This window comes from Aspergillus flavus, chromosome 7, assembly GCF_009017415.1.
Source record: "Aspergillus flavus chromosome 7, complete sequence".
In the NCBI taxonomy this organism is placed as follows: Eukaryota; Fungi; Ascomycota; class Eurotiomycetes; order Eurotiales; family Aspergillaceae; genus Aspergillus; species Aspergillus flavus.
In genome coordinates this window covers 1,684,729-1,709,636 of record NC_092404.1, presented here as the reverse complement: position 1 = coordinate 1,709,636, position 24,908 = coordinate 1,684,729, and the positions used below count along the sequence as shown (strand labels likewise).

The window sequence follows — 24,908 nt, the reverse complement described above, 5'->3', positions numbered from 1 at the left end:
CCGGGGCAAAATGTTCAGGAGCAGCAAAAAATTCTCTTACCGCGCGTGGCGGCGAGCCCTCTGATTAGCTGCCATAGGCGCGGGGCCGGCACCGCTTGAAAATCCACGAGAAAACCAAACCAAACCCAACAAACCCAATGTGCACTTTTGCACTTTCTTTACTACAACATCTCCCCGCGACATAACTTTCTCGGCCCCATTCTCTGTCCTACCGGGCCTCTTGCTACGTGACGGGGCACTTTTGATTCGGAATACGATTTCTGTTTGCTGGGGGTTTGCTGCTGTTGGTGCGATATGGATGTTACAGCTCTTCGGGACCGCATACAGTCAACGCTCGACCCAAATGCGGATAATCGCCGTCAGGCTGAGATAGATTTAAAATATGTATGTGGAATACTTTTGGATGGATTTGATTCTGGCCTATACTCATACTATTTTCCCGAATATCGTAGGCCGAGACACAGCCCGGCTTTATAAATGCGCTTTTGGATATTTTGCAAGGGGAACAAAATAATGCCGTCCAACTGTCGGGTACGTTTTTGTCAGCCTGATTTTTCCCCCTCCTCTTCGCCCTTGTCCTTGCTTCATGCCATCTGCGAAGTATTTTCTAACACGGAAATGATTTTCTGTAGCCGGTGTCTACTTGAAGAACCGAATTACCCGTGGCTGGTCTTCCGTCGAAGAAAACCCACAGCGCACACCGATTCCAGAGGGGGAGAAACCGGGCTTCCGTGAAAGGTTGATCCCGGCTTTGGTATCAACACCCCCGAACGTTCGCGCACAGCTTGTCCCACTTCTCCAGAAGATCCTCCAGCATGACTTCCCCGAGCATTGGCCGAGTTTCTTGGATATCACCCTCCAGTTGTTAGGCACCAACGATGCAAGCTCGGTCTATGCTGGTCTGCAGTGTTTGCTGGCCATCTGCCGTGTGTATAGATTTAAGGCTGGTGAGAAGAGGGAGGAGTTTGATAAGATTGTTGAGCATACGTTCCCTCAGCTGCTTAACATCGGCTTGAAACTTGTCGATGAAGAAAGTTTGGAGGCTGCTGAGATGCTCCGAATTGTCGTCAAGTCCTACAAACATGCCATTTACGTGGGTGAACTAAACTTTGGAGACGAACATTGGATTAGGGCTGACTGAAAATGAATAGTTCGAGCTCTCACCGTTCCTGCAAACACATCAAGCGACTGTCGACTGGTGCACACTGTTCCTCAGAATTATCGCAAAAGATCCTCCTGCAAACTCCATGTTGGAATCTAAGGAAGAGAGGGAGCTTAACCACTGGTGGAAGTGTAAGAAATGGTCCTACGCCAACCTGAACCGCCTCTTTATCAGGTGAGTATTTTGCGTTGAGAGAGATTAGCACTTCCTAATTTTCATAGATACGGAAACCCCACCACAATGACCAAGTCGAGCACGCCTGATTATACCCAGTATGCCAAGAACTTCATTGCCACCTTCGCTCCGGAAATTCTCAAGGGATATCTGCAGGAAATCGATAAGTGGGTTTCCAAGGGCCAGTGGCTTAGCAACCCTGCCCTCGCCTACACTTTGGTCTATATGGAAGAATGTGTCAAACCGAAGGCGATGTGGGACCACCTCAAGCCACACATGGACAACTTGATCGCTCACTTCATCTTCCCTATCCTTTGCCAATCCGACGAAGACATTGAACTGTTCCAGACCGACCCCTCCGAGTATCTCCACCGTAAGCTGAACTACTACGAGGAGGTTTCCGCGCCCGATGTTGCAGCAACAAACTTCCTTGTCGCTCTCACGAAGAATCGCAAGAAGCAGACATTCTCGATCCTTACGTTCGTCAACGGCGTCGTCAGCAAGTACGAGGCTGCTCCAGATGACCAGAAGCTTCCTAGGGAGAAAGAAGGTGCCCTGCGGATGATTGGTTCCTTGGCTTCAGTTATCCTTGGAAAGAAGAGCCCTATCGCGGATCAGGTTGAATACTTCTTTGTCCGTCACGTCTTCCCTGAATTCCGCAGTCCTCACGGCTTCCTCAGAGCTCGCGCATGCGACACTTTAGAGAAGTTTGAGCAGCTCGACTTCCAGGATCCGAACAACCTCATGATCATCTATCGCAATATCCTTGAATCGATGACCGATCCTGAACTTCCTGTCAGGGTTGAAGCGGCCCTTGCTTTGCAACCCCTTATCCGCCACGATATCATTCGCACTTCGATGCAGCAGAACATTCCTCAGATCATGCAGCAGCTTCTCAAACTCGCCAATGAGGTCGATGTGGATGCCTTGGCCAACGTTATGGAAGATTTCGTCGAAGTGTTCTCTGCTGAGCTCACTCCGTTCGCTGTGGCATTGAGCGAGCAGCTTCGTGACACATACATGCGTATTGTTGGTGAACTTCTGGAAAGAAACGCCGCCAAGGGCGACGATGAATATGGTGACTTCTTGGATGATAAGAGTATCACTGCCCTTGGTGTCTTGCAGACTATTGGAACCCTCATTCTCACTCTGGAGAGCACCCCCGATGTGCTTCTGCACCTCGAAACGATTCTCATGCCTGTCATCAGCATCACGCTTGAGAACAAGCTATATGACCTCTACAACGAGATCTTCGAGATTATCGACAGTTGCACCTTTGCATCTAAGTCCATCTCTCCCACTATGTGGCAAGCGTTCGAGCTTATTCACAAGACCTTCAAAGCGGGCGCTGAATTGTACTTGGAGGACATGCTGCCCGCACTTGACAACTATGTCGCATATGGCTCTCAGATGATGGTTCAGAACCCAGCCTACCTTGCGGCTGTTGTCAGTATGGTTGAAGACATCTTCCGCGATGAGAAGGTTGGCGGTGTGGACCGGATCTGCGGTTGCAAGCTAGCAGAGACTGTGATGCTGAACCTTCGCGGCGGCATTGACCAATACATCCCTCTGTTCATTGAGTTGCCGATGCGCGTGCTCGACGCTGACGAGGCGAAGACTAAATCCTACCGCATCCATCTGATTGAGATGGTGATTAACGCTATCTATTATAATCCTGTTCTCAGTCTTCAGGTTCTGGAGGCTAAGGGCTGGACGAACAAGTTCTTCAGCGCCTGGTTCTCCAACATCGACAACTTCCGCAGAGTTCATGACAAGAAGCTCTCCATTGCAGCAATTAGCTCGCTTCTGACATTGAACGCTGGCGATGTTCCCGCGAGTGTGCAGCAAGGTTGGCCTAGATTGCTTCAGGGAGTGACCAGGCTTTTCCAGACACTGCCTGCTGCGCTTAAGAGTATGTTGCTTCCCTTGCCCCCTTGAGATATAATACTTACGCTGCACAGACCGCGAAGATGCAACTAAAGAGTCAGACTTCACCTTCGACGACGAGGATGACGAGGGTGATGAGGATAACGACTGGGATGGAGAAATTGAGTGGACCGATCAAGATGAGACCGAGGGTGGCCCTGAGGGCGATGTTCAAGATGAGAGCGCCGCATACCTTGATTTCTTGAATAAAGAGGTGAGCTAGCTCATCTGCGAACGTCGTGGAATTTTATCGACTGACTGGATAAATAGGCCCAGAAGTTCGGCTCCTTTGCAGATGATGATGAGGATGACTTGGACGAGGAAAGCCTTCTCGAGACCCCATTGGACAAGATCGAGCCATATGGCCTTTTCAAGCACGTCTTCATGGGTATGTATCATCCATTTTCCACGCATCGAAATCCGTTAGCTAACTATGTTACAGGTCTTCAGCAGGAACAGCCACAACTGTATGAGAACTTGACGAAGATCCTGAATCCGGAGGAGCAGCAAGTGCTACAGGCTGTCTTCCATGAAGCCGATGCCAAGGCTTTGGCTGCTGCCAACGCAGAAGCTGCGGCAGCGGGGATCCAGACCAATGGAAATTAGAAATATAAAAGAACTAAAAGAAGCCAGCAGGTCGACGAAATGAACCAGTTGACTTCTGTTGGATGCCGATGACGATATAAAAGATGCCAATCCAGTTCGAATGTCTGTTTTTGGAGCAGCCTTCACCTTTTTGAGATATCTCAGGTCGCCGGTCTAATGGAGCGACAGGCTGGATACGCTATAACGCCTTTTTCTTTTGTTTCTTTTGTTGTTTAGATCGTTTCCTTTTCCTTGACGCAATCATTACCGTTATCCATGGTTGTCGTTCCTCCGAATGTCCCCAAAAGTCTTCTCTTCACTATGCCTCATTCCAATTGTACTCCACGCATTTACAAACACTGATATCCCCAATTAATTCCGTCAGTTGACCGATGCCCATATCCAGATGACCCAGATCATCCAATTTCATGCTCGGGAGACAAACCAAGACAGTCAGTCTTAAGAAAGAAATATCAAAACAAGCCGGAAACTATCTCCGGAGCGGATTCCATACTCATTCAACCAATTCTCGCATGTTACATAGATCACGTGGTATGCTAAGCAAACAGAGCAAACAATATGACGTATGACGCCATCACAATCTGCATCCGAACATGTACCGAAGTAAATATCAGATATTGCACAACTCCCATGAGTTCATGACCTGAATCTCATATAGCACACCTTTCACGGCCTAAAATGTTCTGCCACATGGCGAAACGTAGGGCATCAATGACAATATGCCTCAACATAAGATAGCTAACTTTCAACGCCGGTGTACACCATCACCAGCAGTGGAACCTGATACCACCAGACAGACGTCATCATGATGATACAACGACTAACTTGGCATCATAAATCTCAGTTCCTAAACACAATGGCAGTTACTTAAACACCAAATCCTCACCCAATTCCATCCTTCCAGACAACAAACCACCCCTTCATCTCACACACCCCAAAAACCAAAGTCCAGGTTCAGTACGCAACACCCCCCACCGTCCAAATCTCTACAAAATCTAACCATACAACCCTCCCAGAGTACAACTCACCTCCCTCTACTCTCTACACTCGAAACAACAAATCCAAAACACCAAAAATGTCTGCCCCCAACTCCGGCCGCCAGTCTCCTCCCCCGGAGAAACAAACCGGCGCCCAGCAACAGGACCCCGTTGCCTCGGGTCACACCCAGCATGGCATCCATGGTGATTCTAAGGGAGCGTCGGAGGATACTAAGCTCCATGGACTCGAGAGTAACCCGAAACATCCCTTGGAGGATATCGAGGCGAAGAAGTTTGAGAAGGGGACGGGGAATTAATAGACTGACTGATGTGTGATGTTGTTTACATATATGTAATTTTTCATGATTGGGTTCCTTTTTCAATATGAGTGAATGGATTAGAAAGGCTTTTTTATTTTCTTTTATTTTCTTTTTAAGTTTAAGTCTAGATAGCTTGGAAGGTGGTTGTAAGGTGCTTGGTGTATTCTACTATTGCTGCGCAAGAGAAGTTTAATATATACTATATCTACTTTGTTTTGTTTTGTGGATCATGTTTGCCCAATGCAATGATCTTCAAAGATAATTTTTCATTCTGCAGCTTGGTACTAAGCACAGTGGTATTCGAAGAATAACTGATTAGAATAGTAGCTATTTGACATAAGCCTGTTCCAGACAGCTTGTTCAAAAACGCACATCAGAATACAGGAAACACAAATCAGACAGCATCCCAGTTTAAATTCAGTACGTCGTCAATTCATTATGCCTTAGGCTCGGCAGGGGCAGTGGTTCCAGCGGGCTGGCTCGCCGCAGGGGCAGGTTCGGCTGGGGCAGCGGGAGCCGCAGGAGCCGCAGGAGCAGCAGCTGCGGGAACGGCACCGGAGGCCTCTGCACCGGCAGCTGGGGCCTCACCCTCATGAGTGGTCTTTCCACTCTTCAGGTCTGCCAAGCGCCTGGCCTCAGCGTGGATGTCCCGCACCTGCTTATCGGTCTGGACGTAGAAATCACGAAGCTTTTGACCTGATGGTGTACCAAGAGCCTTTTCGAAGTATGAGTGGAGTCCGTGCCAACCAGTGGCAGCCTTGTCGCTGATCTTGTAGCTCTCATCAATTCCTCTGGCGCGGTCCGTGGCCTTGTACTTCTGATCAAAGTTGGACAGAGCCGAGGTGAAGCGGTTGGAGAAACCGTGCTTCTGGTCGAGGGCAATAGCCTTCTGGATTGCGTTGTCGCTCAGTGCATAGCCGTGAGCAAGGTACTCGGCGAAGATTCGGGACTTGGGCTTGTCTTCCTGCGAGATCTCATGGTGGTTCTCATCCCTGGCCTCTCCTGCACTGGCGGCCTGGGAACCGGCGATGTCGTCGAGGGTCTGGGCAGCCTCGACGTGCACTGCAGAACCTCCCAGCTGAGTTTGATCCAGAAGCAAGGCAGTCTTGGCAGCCCTAAACCATAGTTAGTGAATTCCATCCAAGGTCGTCTTTCAAAGCTCGGATTATAAGAGCCAGCGAGCTAGTGCGGGGTAAGGCTTACGCTTCTTTCTCGAAAGTCACGGTTGCGGACTTGGAAGCACCTGGCTCACCAGAAACTGGAGTCACAGAGATGGAGGTAATCTTGCCACTATATAGCTGTTAGTCGTGTCAAATGTCTAGAAACATAAAAAGAGTGTGATCTTACCAGAAGCTAAAGAAGTCCCGGACTTCCTTCTCGGAGGTGGCAGGCGCGATGCCCGAGACATGGACTGTGCTGCGTTCAGACATGGTGACGATGGAATGTGGTTTTCGGTAGAGAATATATCAAGATCGGTATATCAAGAGGGGTGCAATTGAAATAATAGAGAGTTATAGGAATGGAAGAACAATTCAGGAGTATTTATTTGAGCGGAGCAGTCGAGCCACAGATGACGTGGGAGAGAGGGGCACGTTGCACAGCCACAGTGGGGAGTCGTCATCAACATGTGACGGCAAGTAATTATGATGTGGATGGCTGGTGCTAGAAGGCAGAAGTATTTTCCGAAGAAAAAGAGAATGAATAGCGGATCGGCGGGTGGAAGAATGGCTAAGAATGCGAGCGAAAGCGAATAGACAATTTCTTAGCATTACCTGTTCCTGGATCCCTCTAGGACCCTCCTTCCTAACTAAACAGATAATCACTCAACAATAACAAAGAGGGTTTCTTCGCCGCCTCAGTTGGTACCATCCACTTTTGTTACGGAAGCATTGTCCAACACATCTGTAATAGCTGCAATGGTTCCAGATGCTACTTGGTCTGTCGCATCCGGCTCCTGTTCGCGATGTTTTCGAAGAACGAGCTCAAGATCTCGAACACGGCGCCGGAGTCCTTCATTTTCCCGCTTGAGTATCTCCAACTCCCCACGTTGTCGTGCTATCTCATCCGGGCGGGATATAGAAGTAGTTCGTGACCGTTGTTGAGAGAGCGAGTTACGATGGGGGTACGGATGCGGCCCGGAGACAAAATTCGAGAATTGATCACTTTGTGGCTGCTGTGCTGATGCAGGAAATAGTGGCAGCGTTCCTTCTGACTGTCGCGGAGAGGTAAAGGACGGCTCTCGACTCCGACCCGGACGGGAAGACGTTAAAGGAACATCTCGCGAGGGAGTGATCCCAGCACCGCTTCCTGTTCTTGAGCCCTGGACGGCTGGGATGTACGAGGAGCTCAGGCTTGACGAGGAACGGTGGCGCCGTGATACAGTGGAATGCGCTGAGGAAGATAAGTAAGAAGCCTGCAGGGTATCTGACGGCTCGTTGAGGGTGGTAGATGTAGAGGATGTTGTCGATGCGACAGAAGCTGTCTGTTGTCGGAGCAGAGACAACTCTCTTGATAGACGATTAACCTTTGAGCTCAAGTCAGTACGTATATGCGACCTTATGGGCTGTTAAATTTGAATACCATTGCCTCTTGTTCTTGTTCAAGCATCGAGTGGATGTCGGACGGCGTGAGGGGCTTTGGATGTCTCAGTGGGCCTTGAAGTAGTTCAGCTCGAGAGTTCCAATCTAAAGCGAAAATGGCAGCTTACCGGAAGCCGATCTCACACTGCCATGGTCATTGCCTCCAGGCCCAGAGCTCCCTGTATATGCAACCGGCGCAAGTGGGAGAGCAGGAGGACTCATTACTTGCGACGGACGTCGAGAAGAGATGGCTGGCGGTGTAGTGGCTGGTTGCATCGCCGTGGCAGCTCGGGGCCGTGATCTTGGAGTAGAAATGGGCACGGAGGCCAATTCTGGTGCCATTCTATGAAGGATTATGATAGATCACGAGATTGGGACCGATGGGGAAAAGACCAGAAAGTTGAGCGATAAATTCGTTCAAGTAGAAGCGAAGGGGTGGATGTTACCGTACAAGAGAGAGAGGAGTAAGTAGACGGACTATATATGAAAGTTAACGACAAGAGAAATCCCCTCCCCCCTTGATTGAGATTCCAAAGGGTCAAAGCATACCAAACCCCAGGACCACTCTTTGAGCTGCAAAAGAAAGAATTCCCAGCCCAGATACCTTATTAACAGTGCGCATGCATGAGACCTATCAACAATGCAACTTGATCGAGCTCTGGTAATGTTTTCTGCCTGTCTAACGATGAAAGGAGGGCCAGTTCGTTTTAGAGTTGTCCATATTTCTCCTCCGGACCCGAGGCTTTACTTTATTACTCATTTTGCACTAAACAATGAAATGACAGGGCTAAGGATCCTTGAAACAGTTGCCCGAAGATCCGAACCAGGGTATCTTTGGTTTTGGTTGGTTACTGCAACCAAGTATCTACATGATCGCTGACGGAATGGCTCGAAGAGGGGCACGGTGGTACTGATGTCTTTTTTAGTGAGTATGACCTACTGCTAATATTAGACAACTAAAGTGTGTGATTGTTAAATCTGGGGAGGTATATATTTTTGGTCTATATTTTCCTGTCTCAAACATGTTGAAACTAACAGCACCACATCTGCGAGGCGAGAAGGCTTCTTAATTTAGAACAATTCGCCTCACACCGTCTCGCTCCACATCGACCCCATACAATTCGATAAATTCATACGACGTAGGTACGAATGTGTACTATCATTCTGTATACAGAAAACAACGCTGGCCGGCACCAATCACGTGGATCACTGAGCCGTGGGCTGGCTTACCTAATGTCAAGTGGCATCATCAAACAAACAAGAGAAACAAACAACTTGAATCCGGGGTATTGAATATCATACCTTCAGAGAGCCGTCAACAGGAATAAGTTTCCCCCTCGACGTTTCAGATTACGGCGCTGGACCTCCACCGCTCATACCTACGCCCATCTATGGCCCATCACAATGACGACTCCGCTATCCCTGCGCACATTCCTGCCTTCGCAAAACCGCTTGCTCCTTACATCAAAAGTCGCCAGGAAGCACTACGCATTCGACAAGTCTTAACCTCCTACCTCCGATCACAAATTACGTTTGCCGATGATAATCCAGACTACCCAAATGCCCATGCCCGATCTCATCTCTCTTTATGCGTACCTCAAGATGCCGTCGTCGATGTGAAGCATATTCCTCCAGAATTGACGGGGCTAAGAAAGGAATATCTACTAGCATTGAAGGCAAATGTGAACGCAAGGAAGGAGTACCGTTTGGTGTCCGAGAGGTATACTTCTGGGAAGACACAGGGCCAACCTTCTGGTGGCGTCAACGCACACCGCGTTGACCCTAACTCAGAACTCCGAGCTTATCTCGAACTACTCCGTGACCGTCGCCAACATGCGAAGCTCCAAGTCTTTCAGCGTTATTTGGAAGAGCTTAAGAATCGAGATATAATCAAACCAGAGGACTTTGATCGTATAGGAAATCGCAGCCAACAGTCTGCCCTGCAGCTAGATTTGGAAGAAGATCAGAATGGATGCGCTTCCGAGATTGGAATTGAGGACTTGATGCATAACCTTGAAAGGGCCGTGATACGCGCGAGATATCAGTTAGAGAGAGAAAAGAGACTACTTGAGGAGCTGAAGGCGCAGCATGATACTGAGGATGGTTCTGAGAATGATGGTATTGCCTCTGGCGCGAAGGTTACTGCGCTCCAGAAAACCCGAGATGTCTTGGTACAATGGGTCGAGGAAAAATTGGGGAGTGTTGGGAACAACGAGGATGGTCCTGTTCAGGAGTTGCCTCCCGAGGAAATCGAGAAGTCGGCCAATTTGCTGGAAGACCAGAAAGCACAGATCGCAGAACAGTATGCCGCCTACGTTGATGCTCGCAAGCGTCTTCTCGATGCTGCCTCTAGGGCGTGCCAGCCCATTGGTACCAGCTCTGTGCAACCTGCAAGTCGCCCCACTGAGAAACGAAAAACTACTCCAGAGGAAACGCCAACCTTAGAGCCAGTGGATGTCCTATCTTTTGCGGATGAGCAACTCCTCCCACTTTCGAAATGCCAACGGGCACTAGCTTTGCAGAAATTCTACCTGACTGGGACTCTTGCAAAAGAAAAATCCACGACTCTGCGCATCCTGAATCGGCTGAGAGATGAAAGTCGCCTTCTTCCGGAGTACCCTATGCCTGCTCGGCAGCCACGATTTAAACATGCGACTGCGGCTATAAATGCCCGTTATCCTACTACGCCGGTGGAGCCAGCCAAACCTGATGAGGTCGTTGCACTAGCTGAAGCATGGGCCTTTGCGTCGGAAGCGGCAGGGACCAGTGAACGCGAAAATGTGGAACACAACCTGGAAGACGGTATCGAAGCCGCCCAAGATGCGGAGCAGGCCTTGCAAGAAGTTTACGGCATATTAAACCAGGATCTAGAGGAGGTTTTGCGGAACAAGGTAGAACAAGATGAGGCAGAGTCATCCAGGTCGCACGCGAGACCAAGGGCTAAAGGGCCATGGGCTAAGCTTGACGGACAAATAGGAGTCACGGAATGATAGAGCCATTAGATGGAACAAGCTAGTAGCAACCCTGAACTAAGAAAGTACATCTTATCTTGTCAAGAAACCATGATTCGATGGGAAATAATAGCAGGGATGTACTTCCGGCAATGTATGCCAACATTGGTTCCAAAAGATAACGTGGGGACTCCGAATGCCGGTGTTCCCGTGCTTAGCTGCCATTAGCGCGGTAGCGAGCACTCTGTAGCGGAGACACCACTCAACTGATAGAATCCTGCAAAGAGGGCTGATCTGCAATTTAGTCAAAAATTTTTTTTGTGCGAGGATTTGCAGCCCTTGACCCTGATTTTCAGAGCCATTGAGGGGGGATTTGGCTGGTCAACCAAACCATTGATGGTGAAGATCAATTCCAATGGGTCATGGTAAATTATAATCTTGAATATCTCAACCGGCATTATGAGTTATCATTATTCAAGATTCAAGAGTCCCCATACCCGGTTCTCCATAGTAGGCCATTGACTCATACAACTAGGCGTAAAGTGGTTAGCGCCGCCAGGAACTAGAGAGTCTAGTGTCTTTTGCAGCTCTGGTCTTTATGATCTCCTGCACTTACCGCAGCCCTAGTACAGCCCTCTGATTGGTGGCACTATCGGGCGGTGACCCTGCCGCATCCCGATGGGGAAAAGAGACAGAGAAAAAACGCAAAAAAAGCTGATGGCTCCGCACACCGGAGCTCTTATCGGCTTGGAGGTTGGGGCATTTTCGCGTTTTCGGGGGTTCCATGTCGTCTATCCTGGTTTCTTGGTGTCTCCAGAAGTGCTCACTGTAGTGCATTGACTCATCGCCCTACCAAGACCTTTTTAACCTTTTTTCTTCCCTTCTGTCCTTTCTTTATCTTCTTCACCTCTGACTACTCTACTTTCCCCCCCAACTCCCTGGCCATTCATCCCGTTCTTCCTTTAGTCCTCCCCTGTGTACTGGGCGTGTGGCATAAAGCGGGATAACAGGGTGCCAAAAAAGGCAGACTCATACAGTCAAACGACAGTAGAGACCATACACCGTCTTCCTTGGATATCTCCGGGAATTGACTTCTAGATTCCTTTTCCCCTTCCATACCAGCGCCCTGCGCAATGGTTCTCACTACTCGGTGCGGGCAGGCCACGGCCTCCCTTCTGCGTCAGCGTTGTCTGGCAGAATCTCGCCGATCCACACTTGCTCTGCGCCCATTTTCCTCTCAAACTACTGCCCATTCGGCGGCATCGAGTCTGCGATTGCAGCAGAAGACCCCTTCGCCATGGAGGCCCCAGCAGCTTCGCTCCTTCTCTAGTGCAATTAGTCGCCTGGCGTCGGAGTCGACAAATGCCCCCTCCGCTGAAAGCTACCTTGCCAGTGGCATCGTAAAGCCAGGTCGCAATCTGGTCGATGTGAAGAAGGTCCTTGTTATCGGTAGTGGTGGTCTGAGTATCGGACAGGCTGGAGAGTTTGACTATTCCGGTAAGTTATAAAGTCCAGTATATCTATATTATCCGATACGGCCTCGGCTATCATCTATCCATTGTACCAATTGGATGATCTCCTCATTTGTGCAATTAAACATCGAAACCTGGCACGAGGGAGCTGTACCAATCGGTTGGAAATGAGCGCAGCGGCGACCGAGATACAGTCGGGACGGTTGGGTATTGTAACTCAATAACGGTAACTAATGCTGGTTTTCGAATGTTATAGGCTCCCAGGCTCTCAAGGCTCTTAAAGAAGCTGGAGTGGAGTCCGTTTTGATCAACCCTAATATCGCAACGATTCAGACCGATCACAAGCTTGCAGACGAAGTTTACTACCTTCCAGTTACTCCTGAATATGTCACCTACGTCATTGAGAGGGAAAGACCGGACGCTATCTTCCTTTCCTTCGGTGGACAGACCGCTCTGAACCTGGGTGTGCAGATGAACCGCATGGGTATCTTTGAACGTTATGGTGTGAGAGTCTTGGGAACGAGCATCAAGACTCTGGAGACTAGTGAGGACCGTGATCTTTTCGCCAAGGCGCTGAACGAGATCAACATTCCCATTGCCGAGTCCATTGCTGTTAACACTGTTGACGAGGCCTTGAAGGCCGCCGAGGAAGTTGGCTATCCCATTATCGTTCGTTCCGCATATGCTCTTGGTGGTTTGGGTTCTGGATTTGCCAACAACCCCGAGGAATTGAGGAACCTGGCATCCCGCTCTTTGACCCTTGCTCCTCAGATTTTGGTTGAGAAGTCCCTTCGAGGCTGGAAGGAGGTTGAGTATGAAGTTGTGCGTGATGCTGACAACAACTGTATCACTGTTTGCAACATGGAGAACTTTGACCCCCTGGGTATTCACACTGGTGACAGTATTGTCGTTGCTCCCAGTCAGACTCTGTCCGACGAGGAGTATCACATGCTTCGTACGGCTGCCATTAAGATCGTCCGCCATTTGGGTGTCGTTGGTGAATGTAACGTGCAGTATGCCTTGCAACCCGATGGCTTGGACTACCGTGTGATCGAGGTCAACGCTCGTCTCTCTCGCTCTTCTGCTTTGGCATCTAAAGCTACCGGTTACCCTCTAGCCTACACCGCTGCGAAGATCGGTCTGGGCCATACTCTGCCCGAGCTGCCCAATGCTGTGACGAAGACCACCACCGCGAACTTCGAGCCTAGTTTGGATTACATTGTTACCAAGATCCCCCGGTGGGATTTGAGCAAGTTCCAGCATGTCAACCGGGATATTGGAAGTGCTATGAAGTCGGTTGGTGAGGTGATGGCCATTGGTCGTACTTTCGAAGAATCTTTCCAGAAGGCTATCCGTCAGGTTGACCCTCGATTCGTTGGTTTCCAGGGTGACAAGTTCGAGAACTTGGACGAGGTCTTGCAGAACCCTACCGATCGCCGTTGGTTGGCAGTCGGCCAGGCTATGCTCCACGAGAACTACTCGGTCGATAAGGTTCATGAGCTGACCAAGATTGATAAGTGGTTCCTCTACAAGCTTCAGAACATCGTTGACTGCCATAATGAACTTAAGGAAATTGGCAGCCTCTTCGGCATTCAGAAGGAGACCATGCTCAAGGCGAAGAAGCTTGGTTTCTCTGACAAGCAGATCTCCCTCCTTGTCGGAGCATCCGAAGACGATGTCCGTGCGCGCAGAAAGAGCTTTGGCATCACCCCATGGGTGAAGAAGATTGATACTCTTGCTGCTGAGTTTCCTGCTGACACTAACTACCTATACACCACCTATAACGCCACTTCCCATGATGTTACTTTCGATGACCATGGTATTATCATCCTGGGAAGCGGTGTCTACCGTATTGGAAGCTCTGTCGAGTTCGACTGGTGTGCAGTTAACGCCACCCTTTCTCTCAGGAACATGGGCAAGAAGACCGTTATGATCAACTACAACCCTGAGACCTACTCTACCGATTTCGACACTGCTGACAAGCTCTACTTCGAAGAACTCAGCTACGAACGTGTCATGGATATCTACGAACTCGAGACTGCCAGCGGTGTCGTTGTGTCCGTCGGTGGCCAGCTGCCACAGAACATTGCCCTTCGTCTTCAGGAGACTGGTGGCGCTAACGTTCTCGGTACTGACCCTGTTGATATTGACAAGGCTGAGGATCGTCACAAGTTCTCTTCGATCCTGGATAGCATTGGTGTCGACCAGCCTGCCTGGAAGGAACTCACTTCAGTTGCTGATGCAGAACGTTTCGCCGAGTCTGTCGGCTACCCTGTCCTAGTCCGCCCCAGTTATGTCCTGTCTGGTGCTGCCATGAACGTCATCTACAGCCAGGATGAGCTCAAGGAGAAGCTTCTTAATGCTAGCGCTGTCTCCCCTGACCACCCTGTCGTCATCACTAAGTTCATTGAGGGCGCACAGGAAATTGATGTCGACGCTGTTGCTTCGAATGGTAAGCTCCTGCTGCATGCTGTCAGTGAGCACGTTGAGCCAGCTGGTGTCCACTCTGGTGATGCCACTCTTGTTCTTCCTCCAGCCTATCTCGATGAGTCAGTCATGGGCCGTGTCAAGGAGATTGCTGAGAAGGTTGCTAAGGCCTGGAACATCACCGGTCCTTTCAACATGCAGATCATCAAGGCCGACCAGGAAGGTGCCCAGCCTGAGTTGAAGGTTATTGAGTGCAACCTGCGTGCTTCCCGTTCCTTCCCCTTCGTCAGCAAGGTTCTAGGCACCAACTTCATCGATACTGCCACCAAGGCCCTTGTTGGCCGTGACGTTCCTGAGCCTGTAGACCTCATGACCGAGAAGCGTGACTATGTCGCTACTAAGGTCCCTCAGTTCAGCTGGACTCGTCTTGCTGGTGCTGACCCCTTCCTTGGCGTCGAGATGTCCAGTACTGGTGAGATTGCTTGCTTCGGTAAGGACTTGGTTGAGGCCTACTGGGCATCTCTCCAGTCCACCATGAACTTCCGTGTCCCTGAGCCCGGTGAGGGTATCCTGCTTGGTGGTGACATCAAGAACCCCGCTCTGGCCAAGATTGTTGAATACCTTCAGCCATTGGGCTACAAGTTCTTCGCCGCTAGCGCCTCTGTTAAGGATCACATTGAGTCCACTGCCAAGGAAAGTGTTTCCGTGCAGGTGATTGAGTTCCCCAAGAAAGACAAGCGTGCACTGCGCGAGGTCTTCGAGAAGTATAACATCCGTGGTACCTTTAACCTTGCTAAGACCCGGGGCAAGACCCTGCTGGATGAGGACTACGTCATGAGACGTAACGCCGTCGACTTCGGTGTTCCTCTGTTCATGGAGACCAAGGTATGTTAAACCCACGTTGTATCTGCCGGGTTTTATTGATGCTAATCATGTTTCTTTACAGACTGCTCTCCTCTTTGCCCAGGCCATGAGCGAGAAGCTGCCCCGTGCCGAGGGTATGCCTTCTGAGGTCCGCAGCTGGTCTGAGTTCGCCGGCGGCAAGCTTCTGTAAATCAGCATTGCGGTCTTAAAACAAAAGTTTTTGTCAACATAATAATCACCTGATGTTGTTTCTATTTTCTTCAAGGCACGGAATAGCCGTCTGGTTTGGCGTAGTGGAGAAGGCTCTACTCTACATTGATAGACTTTTTATTTGGCCTTGACAAAGCCACCTTTGACGGGAAAGGTGGCTATGCTCATGTACTCCGGTGGAACTTGTTTCTCTTTGTTATTGTTATCCATTTATGATTCCTCCCAGTAGGCAGGCTTTGTGCGTGAGCGAGAAAAGCATCCTGTGGGCTTCCTCTGAATTGATCGTTATGATTCACATGTGTATAGTATTTTTGAAATATCTGATCAAGACCTCTCTTCTCCAGCCATGTCTACACTGTAATCATCTTGTATTGTTCTCTGAGGGGAGTCCTTGACGTGAACTGACTAAGCATCGCGGGATCGCCCTAAGTTAACCTTTCAGCTTTTATTGTTCCAAGTGTCTACCCTATTCCAAAGAAAGTATACATAAAACTTATTGGACTGTGTCCGAGGTCATTGGCGAATGAAACCAGAATATCATGCCTCTAGAAAACCCCCTCCCCTCCGTACACACTAGAGCCACACCAGGCCCAGCACCTGGTGGTTTGGGAAGAGGTCTTTTTGCTTCAACTACCATCAAAGTTGGCGAAGATGTTTTGAACATCACCAGTCCATTTGTAGCTGTGTTAGATACGCCACGACTGAGTGACACATGTTCAGGATGTCTTGGGAGCGGACCTTTTCATCACAGCGGTCCTCTGAAAAACTGTACCGGATGCAAAGTGGTAAAGTATTGTGACAGGGTCTATACTCCATGCTACAATATTATCCCTCAAAACCAGTCACTGACACATGTACCAGGAATGCCAAAGAAAAGATTGGAAGTTTGCCCACGCACACGAATGCGCAATCTTCAAGAACCTAAACCCTCGCATTTTGCCGAGTAACGCTCGTGCTCTTCTACGGATGATCGTGCGCACTGCGCATAAAAAATACACCAATGGGGAACTAGAGCTTTTCTCACAACTTGAGACTCACATCTCGGAAATCCGTGACCAGAGTCCGGAGCAATGGGAGCGTATTGCTTTATCTTCCAAGGCCGTCAAGGCTTACTCTGGAACAGATATGAAGGAAGAAACGATATCCGCCTTTGGTGCTAAAGTGAGCAAGACATCTCAGCCCGAGCTCTCAGCGTCCCCATGTCCCAAGTTGTTGCTAACGTACTTATCAAGCTGGAACTAAACTCCTTCAACTTCACCAACATTCTCTCCGACCGCATCGGTCTCTACCTACACCCCTACGCCGCCCTCATCAACCACAGCTGCAACTACAACGCCGCCGTCACCTTCGACAGCGACAACCTGTACATAAAAGCCACCCGCCCCATCCAAAAAGGCGACCAAATCTTCATCTCCTACATCGACGCCACAAACCCCGTCAAACTCCGGCGCTCCGAACTCCGCGAACGCTACTACTTCGACTGCCACTGCGCCAAATGCGCCAAAGACCTCACAGAGCCAGAACACAGCTTCCTAGGCCCAGAAACCCAAGACGATCTTTCCGCCCTCGAAGGCGCAGAAATAGAAGCCTACGAACTTCTGAACGAATGCTCCTCGGCCGTGGAAACCGATCCCAAGAAAACGGCTAAAAGACTTCGGTCGTCTATTAAGTTTCTACGGAAGGTTGGCGCTTGGCCTGTTACGGAACAGCCTCTTGTTTCTTTGAGAGATGAGTTGATTGCTTCGTTGCTGGCGGATCAGGATATCGGTTCTGGGTTTGTGCAGGCTGCTGTAAGATATTTGCGTGTTGATCCGGTTGTTTATGGGGATGAGCGGCATCCTGTTCGTCAGTTGCATGCGTATGCGCTGGCTAGGGTGGCGGTTTCTTTGGATTATGGAGAGGATGGGGATTCTGCTGGTTTGCTTGGGTTGGTGGATGTGAGAATGGAGCCTGTGTTGCTTGCTTGGTCGGTTTTGAGTCGGCTTGTGGAGCTGGAGGATGAGGCTTGTACTGTGCCGAGCTTTAAGACGATGGTTAGGTGGTTGTTTGATGATGTGAATGAGAGGTTTAAGGGGGATAAGAAGAAACCAGAGGACAGGGGAGATGACATAAGGAGGGAGTGGGAGAAGATTGAACTGCTTGTTGATAGAGCGCTTGAGAAGGGATATTAATGTGGATCGGCCTTGTCGTGGGGGTTTGTGTCTTTAGATTGGGGACAAGTTTACCCCGGGGTTAGCTTGGTGACTTACATACCGGCATAGGTATGGGTTCCAAGCGTGGCTTGCATTAGATGGAGACACCAGGTGGGTTCATGGAAGCCTTATCAGATGGATACATGTCATAATGTCAATTATATATGCCAAGATTGCATGCAAGGACCCAGGGCTACGATAGTCGAGACTTGGTGCAAGGCATCCTACGAGATAAGACTGATAACGAAATTGATGTCAAAGAAAAAGAAATCGTTAAATTAGACCCCGCTCCCTTGGATAATAGGAAGGGAACAGGCGGTCTTGCCTCGTCCCTTTAGGGCTAAGGACTGAAGATCTCCTCAACATTGGAGTAGGAATCCGTGGTTCGTTCACATGCCGACAAGACCTTTATATTGAGATGCAAACAGCTGACCCGCACTTGACATACAAGTTGGATGAACCCAAATAGGCACAAATGGTATCCATCGCTTTTGATTTCTTCTCCCAACACAACCGGACGCCCGATCCTCCACGCGACACTCCTGAAAGCTTTTCTTCTTTACTTGAGGGGAATGAAACGAGAAGAGTGGGTGGCACCGATACCGGGACGACCGTGCTTGACGGGCTTGCTGTGTGGTTGTTAGATTGTGACCTTTGACGCAAAGAGGATCTGAACGGAGGCGGAACGTACTAGGAGATGGAGAATTCTCCAAGGTAGTGGCCAACCATCTCGGGCTTGACTTCGATCTGGTTGAACTCCTTACCGGAGTAGATACCGATAACGGAGCCGATCATCTCGGGGACGATGATCATGTCACGGAGGTGAGTCTTGACGAGGTCGGGCTTCTCGTTGGGCTTGGCCTCCTGCTTGGCCTTACGGAGCTTCTTGATGAGGCCCATAGGCTTGCGCTTCAGACCACGGTTGAACCTACGGCGAGCGCGGGCGTGCACGACATCGCGGAGCTGTTCGGAAGAGAGGTCGAGGAGCCTGCAATACGTCCATGTCAGAAACGGCACCATTGCAAACATTTCCATCCGTTACACCCGACTCCCACGAGGATAAACAATCGTATCTTTAGATGCCATCGGTCATATCGCTCGTTCGGAGTCGGGAGTAGGTGGTACCGGAGCTTGTTCAAGTTGTCACATACTGGTCGAGGTCAATACCGCGGTAGGAAAACTTGCGGAAGGTTCTCTTGGCCTTGATAGCTGTAAATCAATAACCAGTCAGCGCCTTGTTCGATTTATTCCTCGGTGATTTCCCGTTGCATCGCGTTTGCTGGATTCATTTTCGCCCCCTTCGTTCCAAAGCTCATCCATTTATATCCAAGCATCCGTACGCCTCATCGTAAACGAATCCAACAAACAGCCTGTATTCCTCCATCGCGTAACAGGGAAGGGAAAGGGTTTCTCGACAACGTACCGGCAGCCTCCTCAGCGTTCTAATACATATACAAGTTAGTATAAAAGTCTTTTCAACTAAGATTACTCATGCTAGACGGATATGCACTCACGTATTCGGTGTCAGCCATTTTTGCGGGTGTTCCTCTCAAGGTCGCTTTTCGAACAGCACTCGAAAAGCGAAGGGACAGTGGGTTGTCGTGTCGTGTCGCTGATGAACGTTCGTCGGGCCAACTCTTGTGCTCGACGCTGCGGTTGGGAGGTGGGCTGAGATTCGTCTAAGCGACGGCTTAGGGCTGTAAACCTAGAAACTAGACCCGTTGTGGATTCCTGGCTGTAGGGTTATATGCCGCTAGCCCTACATTATACTTCCCTATCGGGAAATTTGAATGGATATTGTAGATTATGGCCGTTATCATTGGCTGTTGAACTAGACAATCTATGGCTCTCATTAACTGGGGCTTACGGAGTACAAGTGCCTAGGTTTGATATGTAATTAATGCGCGTAATACAATTTCGCGCCCCGTAATTCATACCTGATAGACAGAAAGTCGGCTTACGCGCATTTACGTGATATGGAACAATTCGTGGAGGTCAGATAATCTGTATTGGCTATCAAGGAGCTTTTTCAGCTCACGTATGCATAATTCGTAATTGCATCAGAGAAGTCTGAAACAAACAGACTTGACCGAAATGGGCCATTTTCCTCCCAATACTGCAAATGACTGCCAGATTTCTGTTCCCCCACGAGATATCACATATTTTTTGAGGCTCGCACGAGTGAAGGCGCTTAGTCGAAGAGACCGAAGCCCATGTCCTCATCGGACTCCTCCTTCTCTTCCTCCTTCTCCTCAGCGGCGGGGGCGTCACCACCGGCAGCGGCACCGCCAGCAGCAGGGGCAGCGGCACCAGCACCACCGGAGGGAACGGTAGCGAGCTTCTCGCTACCCTCAGTGATCAGCTGTAGTGAGTAGATGGTCAGCAGGCGCCCTATGTCTCAATCATTCAACGTATTACGAACCTGCTGGAGGTCCTTGCCCTCGAGCTCGGAGATGACCTTCTGGAGGCGCTCCTCATCGGCATCAATACCGACGGAAGAGAGAACGCTCTTGATGTCCTCAACGGAGGGGGTGGAGTTGCCAGCGAGGGCGAGGAGGAGGTAAGCGGCAAGGTGCTTCATTTTGAATCTGTGCAAGAATAACTTTTGTTAGAAATGAACCTTCGCCGAGTACAATAAGATCAATGAGATCGCAGCGCGATGCTCCAGGTTTGTCAAACATACAGATTTGTTTAATATGTGAACACGAGAATCAATCGATTTAACCGCAAGTTGGGCGGAGACTGAAACGTCGAGTTCGCTGAGGGTTAGCGATGTGGATGGAGGAAAGTCGAAGATTCGGATCGCCAAAATCGCAAGAAAAGTGCGTTGCGGCTGGTGGATGTGGCTCGTGGCCCAGGCTCCTCTAAGCGAGCCTGTGGCGCATGCATGCTTTGAAGGGTAGCATTCTTACTAAGGGTTCTTCCGGATGACTTGGTCCGGCACGTGATCAGTCGCTTCTAGAAGACAGGATGGCGACTCGCTGTAACTTATTTAAACCGCCGGCGCTCTCGTCTTAACGGCATCGTCAGTCTATCCTCTGTGTATCTCAAGGCTTCGACGTCTTCCTCAATTCAACCTAGCTTCTTTGGTTGAGTTAGGGTGAGAAGACGGCCAATCTCGAAGTCTCGAGCTTTGAAACTTCAGGTTCTGCCTCAGAAGAAGTCATGAAGTTAATCCGTCACACTAACCACCGACGGTGAATCTGCCCTCATCACTTCTTCCCTGAGACTGAGATCTGCGCATCTACACCTGCCTTAGGCGTCAAGATGAGTGTAGGAGCGCCTAATCCCGCTATGCTGGTAATGTTTCGCTGATTTATGGGGCAGTTCCTCGATTCCGTTCTTTCATCTATCGAGACGGGTAAACCGTCTCCACTACCGCCAGTCACTACCACACAATCAGCGCCCGTCTCATCCTCAACTGCCAAATCGGAGGCCCGCAGGCCCAGCACGACCCCTCGTGATGTCACTGAGCGGACAAGTAATGCTGCAGGTACGAAACGCAAGGCTGAGGAGCTGCTGCAACGTCCTCAAAAGCCTCTCACCCAGACGTCTATCAAACAACCACTTTCTAGACCAATGGCTGCGGCTGCGGCTCCTAAGCCCCGTCCTACTTCTACACCAGCTGCGAGGCCCGCTATAAAGAGCACTATATCAACGTCATCGGCATCACAGAAAGCAGCCCCGGTATCTTCAAAACCTCCCCCGAAGGGATCGTTCGCGGAGATTATGGCAAAGGCAAAGGAACTGCAGCAGAAAGCCCCAACGCAAGCGGGCATGTTCAAGCATCAGGCCGTACCTAAAGAGAAGCTTAGCAAGATGGAACGCAAGAAACGAGCAATGGAAGCACAAGCGAAGGGAAAAGACGCACGATCGGCAAAGAAACCCGGCGCCACGTCCGGTCCAGCAACAGGTAGCAAAGTCGGTGATGTAAAGCCTGCCAGGAAACGCGAACCTGAAGAGCTGTCGTACAAGGGTACCGCAAGGCCAACACCGTCTGCGGTACCGGAATACAGAGGTACGGCTGGCTTACCCGCCCGAAGTAATCCAACCGATCGGAAAGCACAGGCTCGATCGAGCAAACGATCTAGGATGGACGAATATCTTGGAACAGACGAGGAAGACGAGGGAGAATATGCAAATGACTACGATGACTACTACTCAGATGCATCCTCGGATATGGAAGGTGGATTTAACGATGTGGAGGAGGAGGAAGCAGCCGCATTGGCCGCTGCAAGGAAAGAAGATGAAGAAGAATGGCGTGCGGAGCTTGCAGCCAAGCAAGCAAAGCTGGAGCGCCAGAGGAAGCTCTCTACATTGGCGTCCCGAAGACGTTGAGGCTACAAACCAGTCTTCTCCCTTCATTTTGCTTTTTCTTTGTTAGTAATTCCTGTTAAACTTCTTCGCACATTTTACTTTTGGCTTGGAACGGAGCATCAGCGAGAAATACCCGAGGGTGCATTACATATGACATCTCATCTTTTCCCCCTTATCTCTTACTTTCTCTTCTCTTTAGGGCAACTTCTGTTTATGATATGTTTTTTTGAGTCCTTCTGTGCATTAGCGAGCGTCATGGTGTTGATAGATAGGGTGGCAACGCTGCTCTTAGTGTTATCTTCTTTTCCTTCCGTTGGAATAACCCTATCCGGTGTTTTTGCGTCCTGTTTACTAGGTGGGGAGAGGCGTCATTCTTACATCTTATGCTTGTTTATTAAATTTCTATGAGAATTGGAACCGATGGACAGGATTCTTATCGCCGGATCAGCCCCACTTAGTAGGCGGTGACATCACAGGCCATGGTCCTCTTCTTGCTTGCTACTCTTGCACCTCACCTCTTGCTCTCTTCCTCTTCTCTCCTCTCATGATCAACTTCCTCCCTGTTACTCCATGTGTTGATTCTTTCAATTGAATAGCAAGGTTCTGTAATATAGTTCATCATGGAGGTTCATCATATAACGACTTCGCCCAAGATTCTCTTCAGCAAGGTACGCAAGATTGTGCCGCCTATGCTGGAGAAATTCCATAAAGGTCTGCCTTCCTCATTCCACAGTTGGCGATTCAGGTTCTCGTACCACAGCAAAAGAACTCTGTGTTAATAGTAAAGCCAGGCCAGCATGGACGTGTTGCCGTTATTGGAGGATCACTAGAGTACGTCCACTCCTCCAACGTGAGTATGTACAGGTCGTATTGACAGAGCTCAAGTTACACAGGGGCTCCATATTTCTCTTCCATGGCTTCGGCTCGACTAGGTATGTGACTGAACAACGTTCATGAGGGTGATTACATTGACTAAGCTCTGTAGGCTGCGATATGGTAGGATGCCTGAATCTATCTCATCATTCATGCGACGATTCCTGACAAAGAGCAGAGTCATGTTATCTGTGAGCGATCTGCGGCGACTGTAAGCTTATGCTGTGCCATGTCAAATTGCTTGGGCGTTGAATGTCTTATCTCACCAATCTATCCAGGTCATTAAGTCTTATTCTCCGAACCTGATGGTTCATCCTATACTACCAAGTAGCGAGTCTGTAAAGGACCCCAATTCGATTGATGCGCCTAATCTTGCTAGCCCCATCGTGGCAATGCTATCTCGCCTCCATGCCCTAGTAGTGGGACCGGGATTGGGTCGTGACGGGGTTACGCTGAAAGTGGTGACGGAGGTCTTGAAGGAGGCGCGGTCCCGCTCAATACCGTTTGTCTTAGATGCCGATGGACTACTACTTGTCACCGAGCAACCAGATCTTGTTAAAGGATACAAGGATTGTATCTTGACGCCTAATGTTAACGAGTTCAGCCGTTTAGCCAAAGCGTTGAATATCGAGGTTCCCAGCATAGCCCAGATTGAGTCTGATGGCGGTGACAAGACGAGCCGAGAAACCGAAGCCTGTGAGAAACTGTCGCAAGCTCTTGGTGGCGTGACGATAATCCAAAAGGGACCTCACGATGTGATCTCAAACGGTGTAACGAGCCTCGTCAACGATATCGTCGGAGGATTGAAGCGCAGTGGAGGCCAGGGAGATACGCTCACGGGATCGTTGGGCACGCTGCTGGCGTGGCGAGCGGCTTATCACAACGGACTTTGGGATTCCGGTGAGAAGGATAACCAAAGGGAGGCGCAGAGTAAGCAAGATATTCAGGCGGAGCTTGAGTCATCAGACAAGAGAATGTCCCCAGCAACAACCTTGCTGCTTGCTGCCTGGGCAGGCAGTGGGATTACGAGAGAGTGTTCTCGCCGCGCCTTTGAGGCGAAGGGCAGGAGCATGCAGGCCAGTGACCTCACTGATGAGGTCCACGAGAGTTTTTTGGAGTTGATCGGTGAGCCGGAACAATCGAAGATGCGTCTGTAGACTCTCTTCATGTCTCGCAATAGATGATTTACGCAAGCCATACATCTTAGTTGCACTCCATAAATCATGAGTTTAGAGTTTAGGGTACCGTAATTTAGCTTCTCGCCTTAGATTTCCTAGTCTTCATGGACGAACACTCACGTCTAGAGCCACTATAAATAGTACATTCATTAACTACAGCCAATGAAGTTAAGAAGCAGTCAGGTGAGCACAGCATTGAGAGCCAAATCACCGACAAGTCCAACCATGTACATACAAAAGAAGGAGTCATTGACTCTAATTCCTCGCTATGAACTCGCCACCATTCGCCATGTTCCAGGATGGCCCTCGCCGATATACGAGAGCGGCAGCAACGAACATGTCTAGCCATCTCAACATGCCGTGCGGAAATGACAGCCTCTTTCATCGATCCAACCACGGTACAAACAAGAAAAATCTACGAAAAAAGATTGTAGAGTGCTGACAACTCAAGAGTGACATCTCAAGCTAGTCTCCCTGCCACTTGCGTCATCCACACTTTTAGAGAACAACCACGTCGGTACATGTATCCGGCAAAGAAATACCACGTCAAAGCTTGGTAGTTACAAAGTCTAGACTCGAGATCCGAGAATCTCTCCCCCGCATTATCGCCTCAAGCGAATGCTAGCTCGACATCATGGCACTGGTTCCTTTGTCCCATGTTCCAGAGCTCGTATCCGAAG

General features: G+C 49.7%; 11 protein-coding genes across 11 annotated transcripts; 7 read left to right on the top strand and 4 right to left on the bottom strand.

The window, feature by feature from the left end:
• Positions 1-294: 294 nt before the first annotated feature.
• F9C07_2062827 (nuclear transport receptor RANBP7/RANBP8) lies at positions 295-3,868 on the top strand (the record flags this gene model as incomplete). Its single annotated transcript, XM_041294728.2, has 8 exons — positions 295-384; positions 453-531; positions 633-1,093; positions 1,152-1,336; positions 1,384-3,248; positions 3,298-3,476; positions 3,533-3,650; positions 3,705-3,868. The coding sequence occupies 8 exons, from the start codon at positions 295-297 to the stop codon at positions 3,866-3,868; spliced, it is 3,141 nt and encodes a 1,046-aa protein (XP_041150337.2).
• A 407-nt stretch (positions 3,869-4,275) lies between these two features.
• Positions 4,276-5,162, top strand: F9C07_5785 (uncharacterized protein; the record flags this gene model as incomplete). Its single annotated transcript, XM_041287213.2, has 3 exons — positions 4,276-4,399; positions 4,527-4,568; positions 4,885-5,162. The coding sequence occupies 3 exons, from the start codon at positions 4,276-4,278 to the stop codon at positions 5,160-5,162; spliced, it is 444 nt and encodes a 147-aa protein (XP_041150336.2).
• F9C07_2145511 (uncharacterized protein) lies at positions 4,700-6,684 on the bottom strand. Its single transcript, XM_041294717.2, has 4 exons — positions 6,513-6,684; positions 6,369-6,455; positions 4,885-6,280; positions 4,700-4,825 (listed from the first exon to the last, which is right to left on the bottom strand). Exons 1-3 carry the CDS (start codon positions 6,593-6,595, stop codon positions 5,602-5,604), a joined length of 849 nt encoding a protein of 282 aa, XP_041150335.1. The 5' UTR covers positions 6,596-6,684; the 3' UTR covers positions 4,700-4,825; positions 4,885-5,601.
• Positions 6,685-6,807: 123 nt separating this feature from the next.
• Positions 6,808-8,664, bottom strand: F9C07_1864779 (uncharacterized protein). The gene is made up of 4 exons (XM_041294716.2): positions 8,196-8,664; positions 7,873-8,087; positions 7,746-7,819; positions 6,808-7,689 (listed from the first exon to the last, which is right to left on the bottom strand). The coding sequence occupies exons 2-4, from the start codon at positions 8,084-8,086 to the stop codon at positions 7,021-7,023; spliced, it is 957 nt and encodes a 318-aa protein (XP_041150334.1). The 5' UTR covers position 8,087; positions 8,196-8,664; the 3' UTR covers positions 6,808-7,020.
• Positions 8,665-9,135: 471 nt separating this feature from the next.
• On the top strand, positions 9,136-10,734 carry F9C07_5783 (uncharacterized protein; the record flags this gene model as incomplete). Its single annotated transcript, XM_041287215.1, has 1 exon — positions 9,136-10,734. One exon carries the CDS (start codon positions 9,136-9,138, stop codon positions 10,732-10,734), a length of 1,599 nt encoding a protein of 532 aa, XP_041150333.1.
• A 1,094-nt stretch (positions 10,735-11,828) lies between these two features.
• On the top strand, positions 11,829-15,648 carry F9C07_5782 (large subunit of carbamoyl-phosphate synthase; the record flags this gene model as incomplete). The annotated part of the gene is made up of 3 exons (XM_041294727.1): positions 11,829-12,192; positions 12,424-15,479; positions 15,541-15,648. The coding sequence occupies 3 exons, from the start codon at positions 11,829-11,831 to the stop codon at positions 15,646-15,648; spliced, it is 3,528 nt and encodes a 1,175-aa protein (XP_041150332.1).
• An 872-nt stretch (positions 15,649-16,520) lies between these two features.
• On the top strand, positions 16,521-17,839 carry F9C07_5781 (putative SET and MYND domain protein; the record flags this gene model as incomplete). Its single annotated transcript, XM_041287212.2, has 2 exons — positions 16,521-16,829; positions 16,901-17,839. The coding sequence occupies 2 exons, from the start codon at positions 16,521-16,523 to the stop codon at positions 17,837-17,839; spliced, it is 1,248 nt and encodes a 415-aa protein (XP_041150331.2).
• A 580-nt stretch (positions 17,840-18,419) lies between these two features.
• F9C07_5780 (40S ribosomal protein uS19) lies at positions 18,420-19,392 on the bottom strand (the record flags this gene model as incomplete). Its single annotated transcript, XM_041294715.1, has 5 exons — positions 18,420-18,489; positions 18,552-18,848; positions 19,012-19,069; positions 19,284-19,302; positions 19,375-19,392. 5 exons carry the CDS (start codon positions 19,390-19,392, stop codon positions 18,420-18,422), a joined length of 462 nt encoding a protein of 153 aa, XP_041150330.1.
• A 659-nt stretch (positions 19,393-20,051) lies between these two features.
• On the bottom strand, positions 20,052-20,441 carry F9C07_5779 (ribosomal protein P2; the record flags this gene model as incomplete). Its single annotated transcript, XM_041294704.1, has 2 exons — positions 20,052-20,222; positions 20,283-20,441. The coding sequence occupies 2 exons, from the start codon at positions 20,439-20,441 to the stop codon at positions 20,052-20,054; spliced, it is 330 nt and encodes a 109-aa protein (XP_041150329.1).
• A 686-nt stretch (positions 20,442-21,127) lies between these two features.
• F9C07_5778 (uncharacterized protein) lies at positions 21,128-22,198 on the top strand (the record flags this gene model as incomplete). The annotated part of the gene is made up of 2 exons (XM_041287207.2): positions 21,128-21,160; positions 21,188-22,198. 2 exons carry the CDS (start codon positions 21,128-21,130, stop codon positions 22,196-22,198), a joined length of 1,044 nt encoding a protein of 347 aa, XP_041150328.2.
• A 574-nt stretch (positions 22,199-22,772) lies between these two features.
• On the top strand, positions 22,773-24,245 carry F9C07_5777 (YjeF domain protein). The gene is made up of 6 exons (XM_071511394.1): positions 22,773-22,888; positions 22,969-23,008; positions 23,063-23,109; positions 23,163-23,173; positions 23,229-23,261; positions 23,329-24,245. The coding sequence occupies exons 1-6, from the start codon at positions 22,798-22,800 to the stop codon at positions 24,205-24,207; spliced, it is 1,101 nt and encodes a 366-aa protein (XP_071367002.1). The 5' UTR covers positions 22,773-22,797; the 3' UTR covers positions 24,208-24,245.
• Positions 24,246-24,908: the final 663 nt, after the last annotated feature.

What these genes read in the sequence shown, in the direction of transcription:
- F9C07_5777 (XM_071511394.1), top strand. Translation starts at nt 22,798, where the DNA reads ATGGAGGTTCATCATATAACGACTTCGCCCAAGATTCTCTTCAGCAAG. An exon ending in GCTGGAGAAATTCCATAAAG is followed by an intron (nt 22,889 to 22,968) that starts GTCTGCCTTCCT and finishes TAGTAAAGCCAG; the next exon opens with GCCAGCATGGACGTGTTGCC. An exon ending in GTGAGCGATCTGCGGCGACT is followed by an intron (nt 23,262 to 23,328) that starts GTAAGCTTATGC and finishes CAATCTATCCAG; the next exon opens with GTCATTAAGTCTTATTCTCC.
- F9C07_2145511 (XM_041294717.2), bottom strand. Translation starts at nt 6,595, where the DNA reads ATGTCTGAACGCAGCACAGTCCATGTCTCGGGCATCGCGCCTGCCACC. An exon ending in CGGGACTTCTTTAGCTTCTG is followed by an intron (nt 6,456 to 6,512) that starts GTAAGATCACAC and finishes ACAGCTATATAG; the next exon opens with TGGCAAGATTACCTCCATCT. An exon ending in GTGACTTTCGAGAAAGAAGC is followed by an intron (nt 6,281 to 6,368) that starts GTAAGCCTTACC and finishes ACTATGGTTTAG; the next exon opens with GGCTGCCAAGACTGCCTTGC.
- F9C07_1864779 (XM_041294716.2), bottom strand. Translation starts at nt 8,086, where the DNA reads ATGGCACCAGAATTGGCCTCCGTGCCCATTTCTACTCCAAGATCACGG. An exon ending in CAGTGTGAGATCGGCTTCCG is followed by an intron (nt 7,820 to 7,872) that starts GTAAGCTGCCAT and finishes AACTACTTCAAG; the next exon opens with GCCCACTGAGACATCCAAAG. An exon ending in AACAAGAACAAGAGGCAATG is followed by an intron (nt 7,690 to 7,745) that starts GTATTCAAATTT and finishes TTGAGCTCAAAG; the next exon opens with GTTAATCGTCTATCAAGAGA.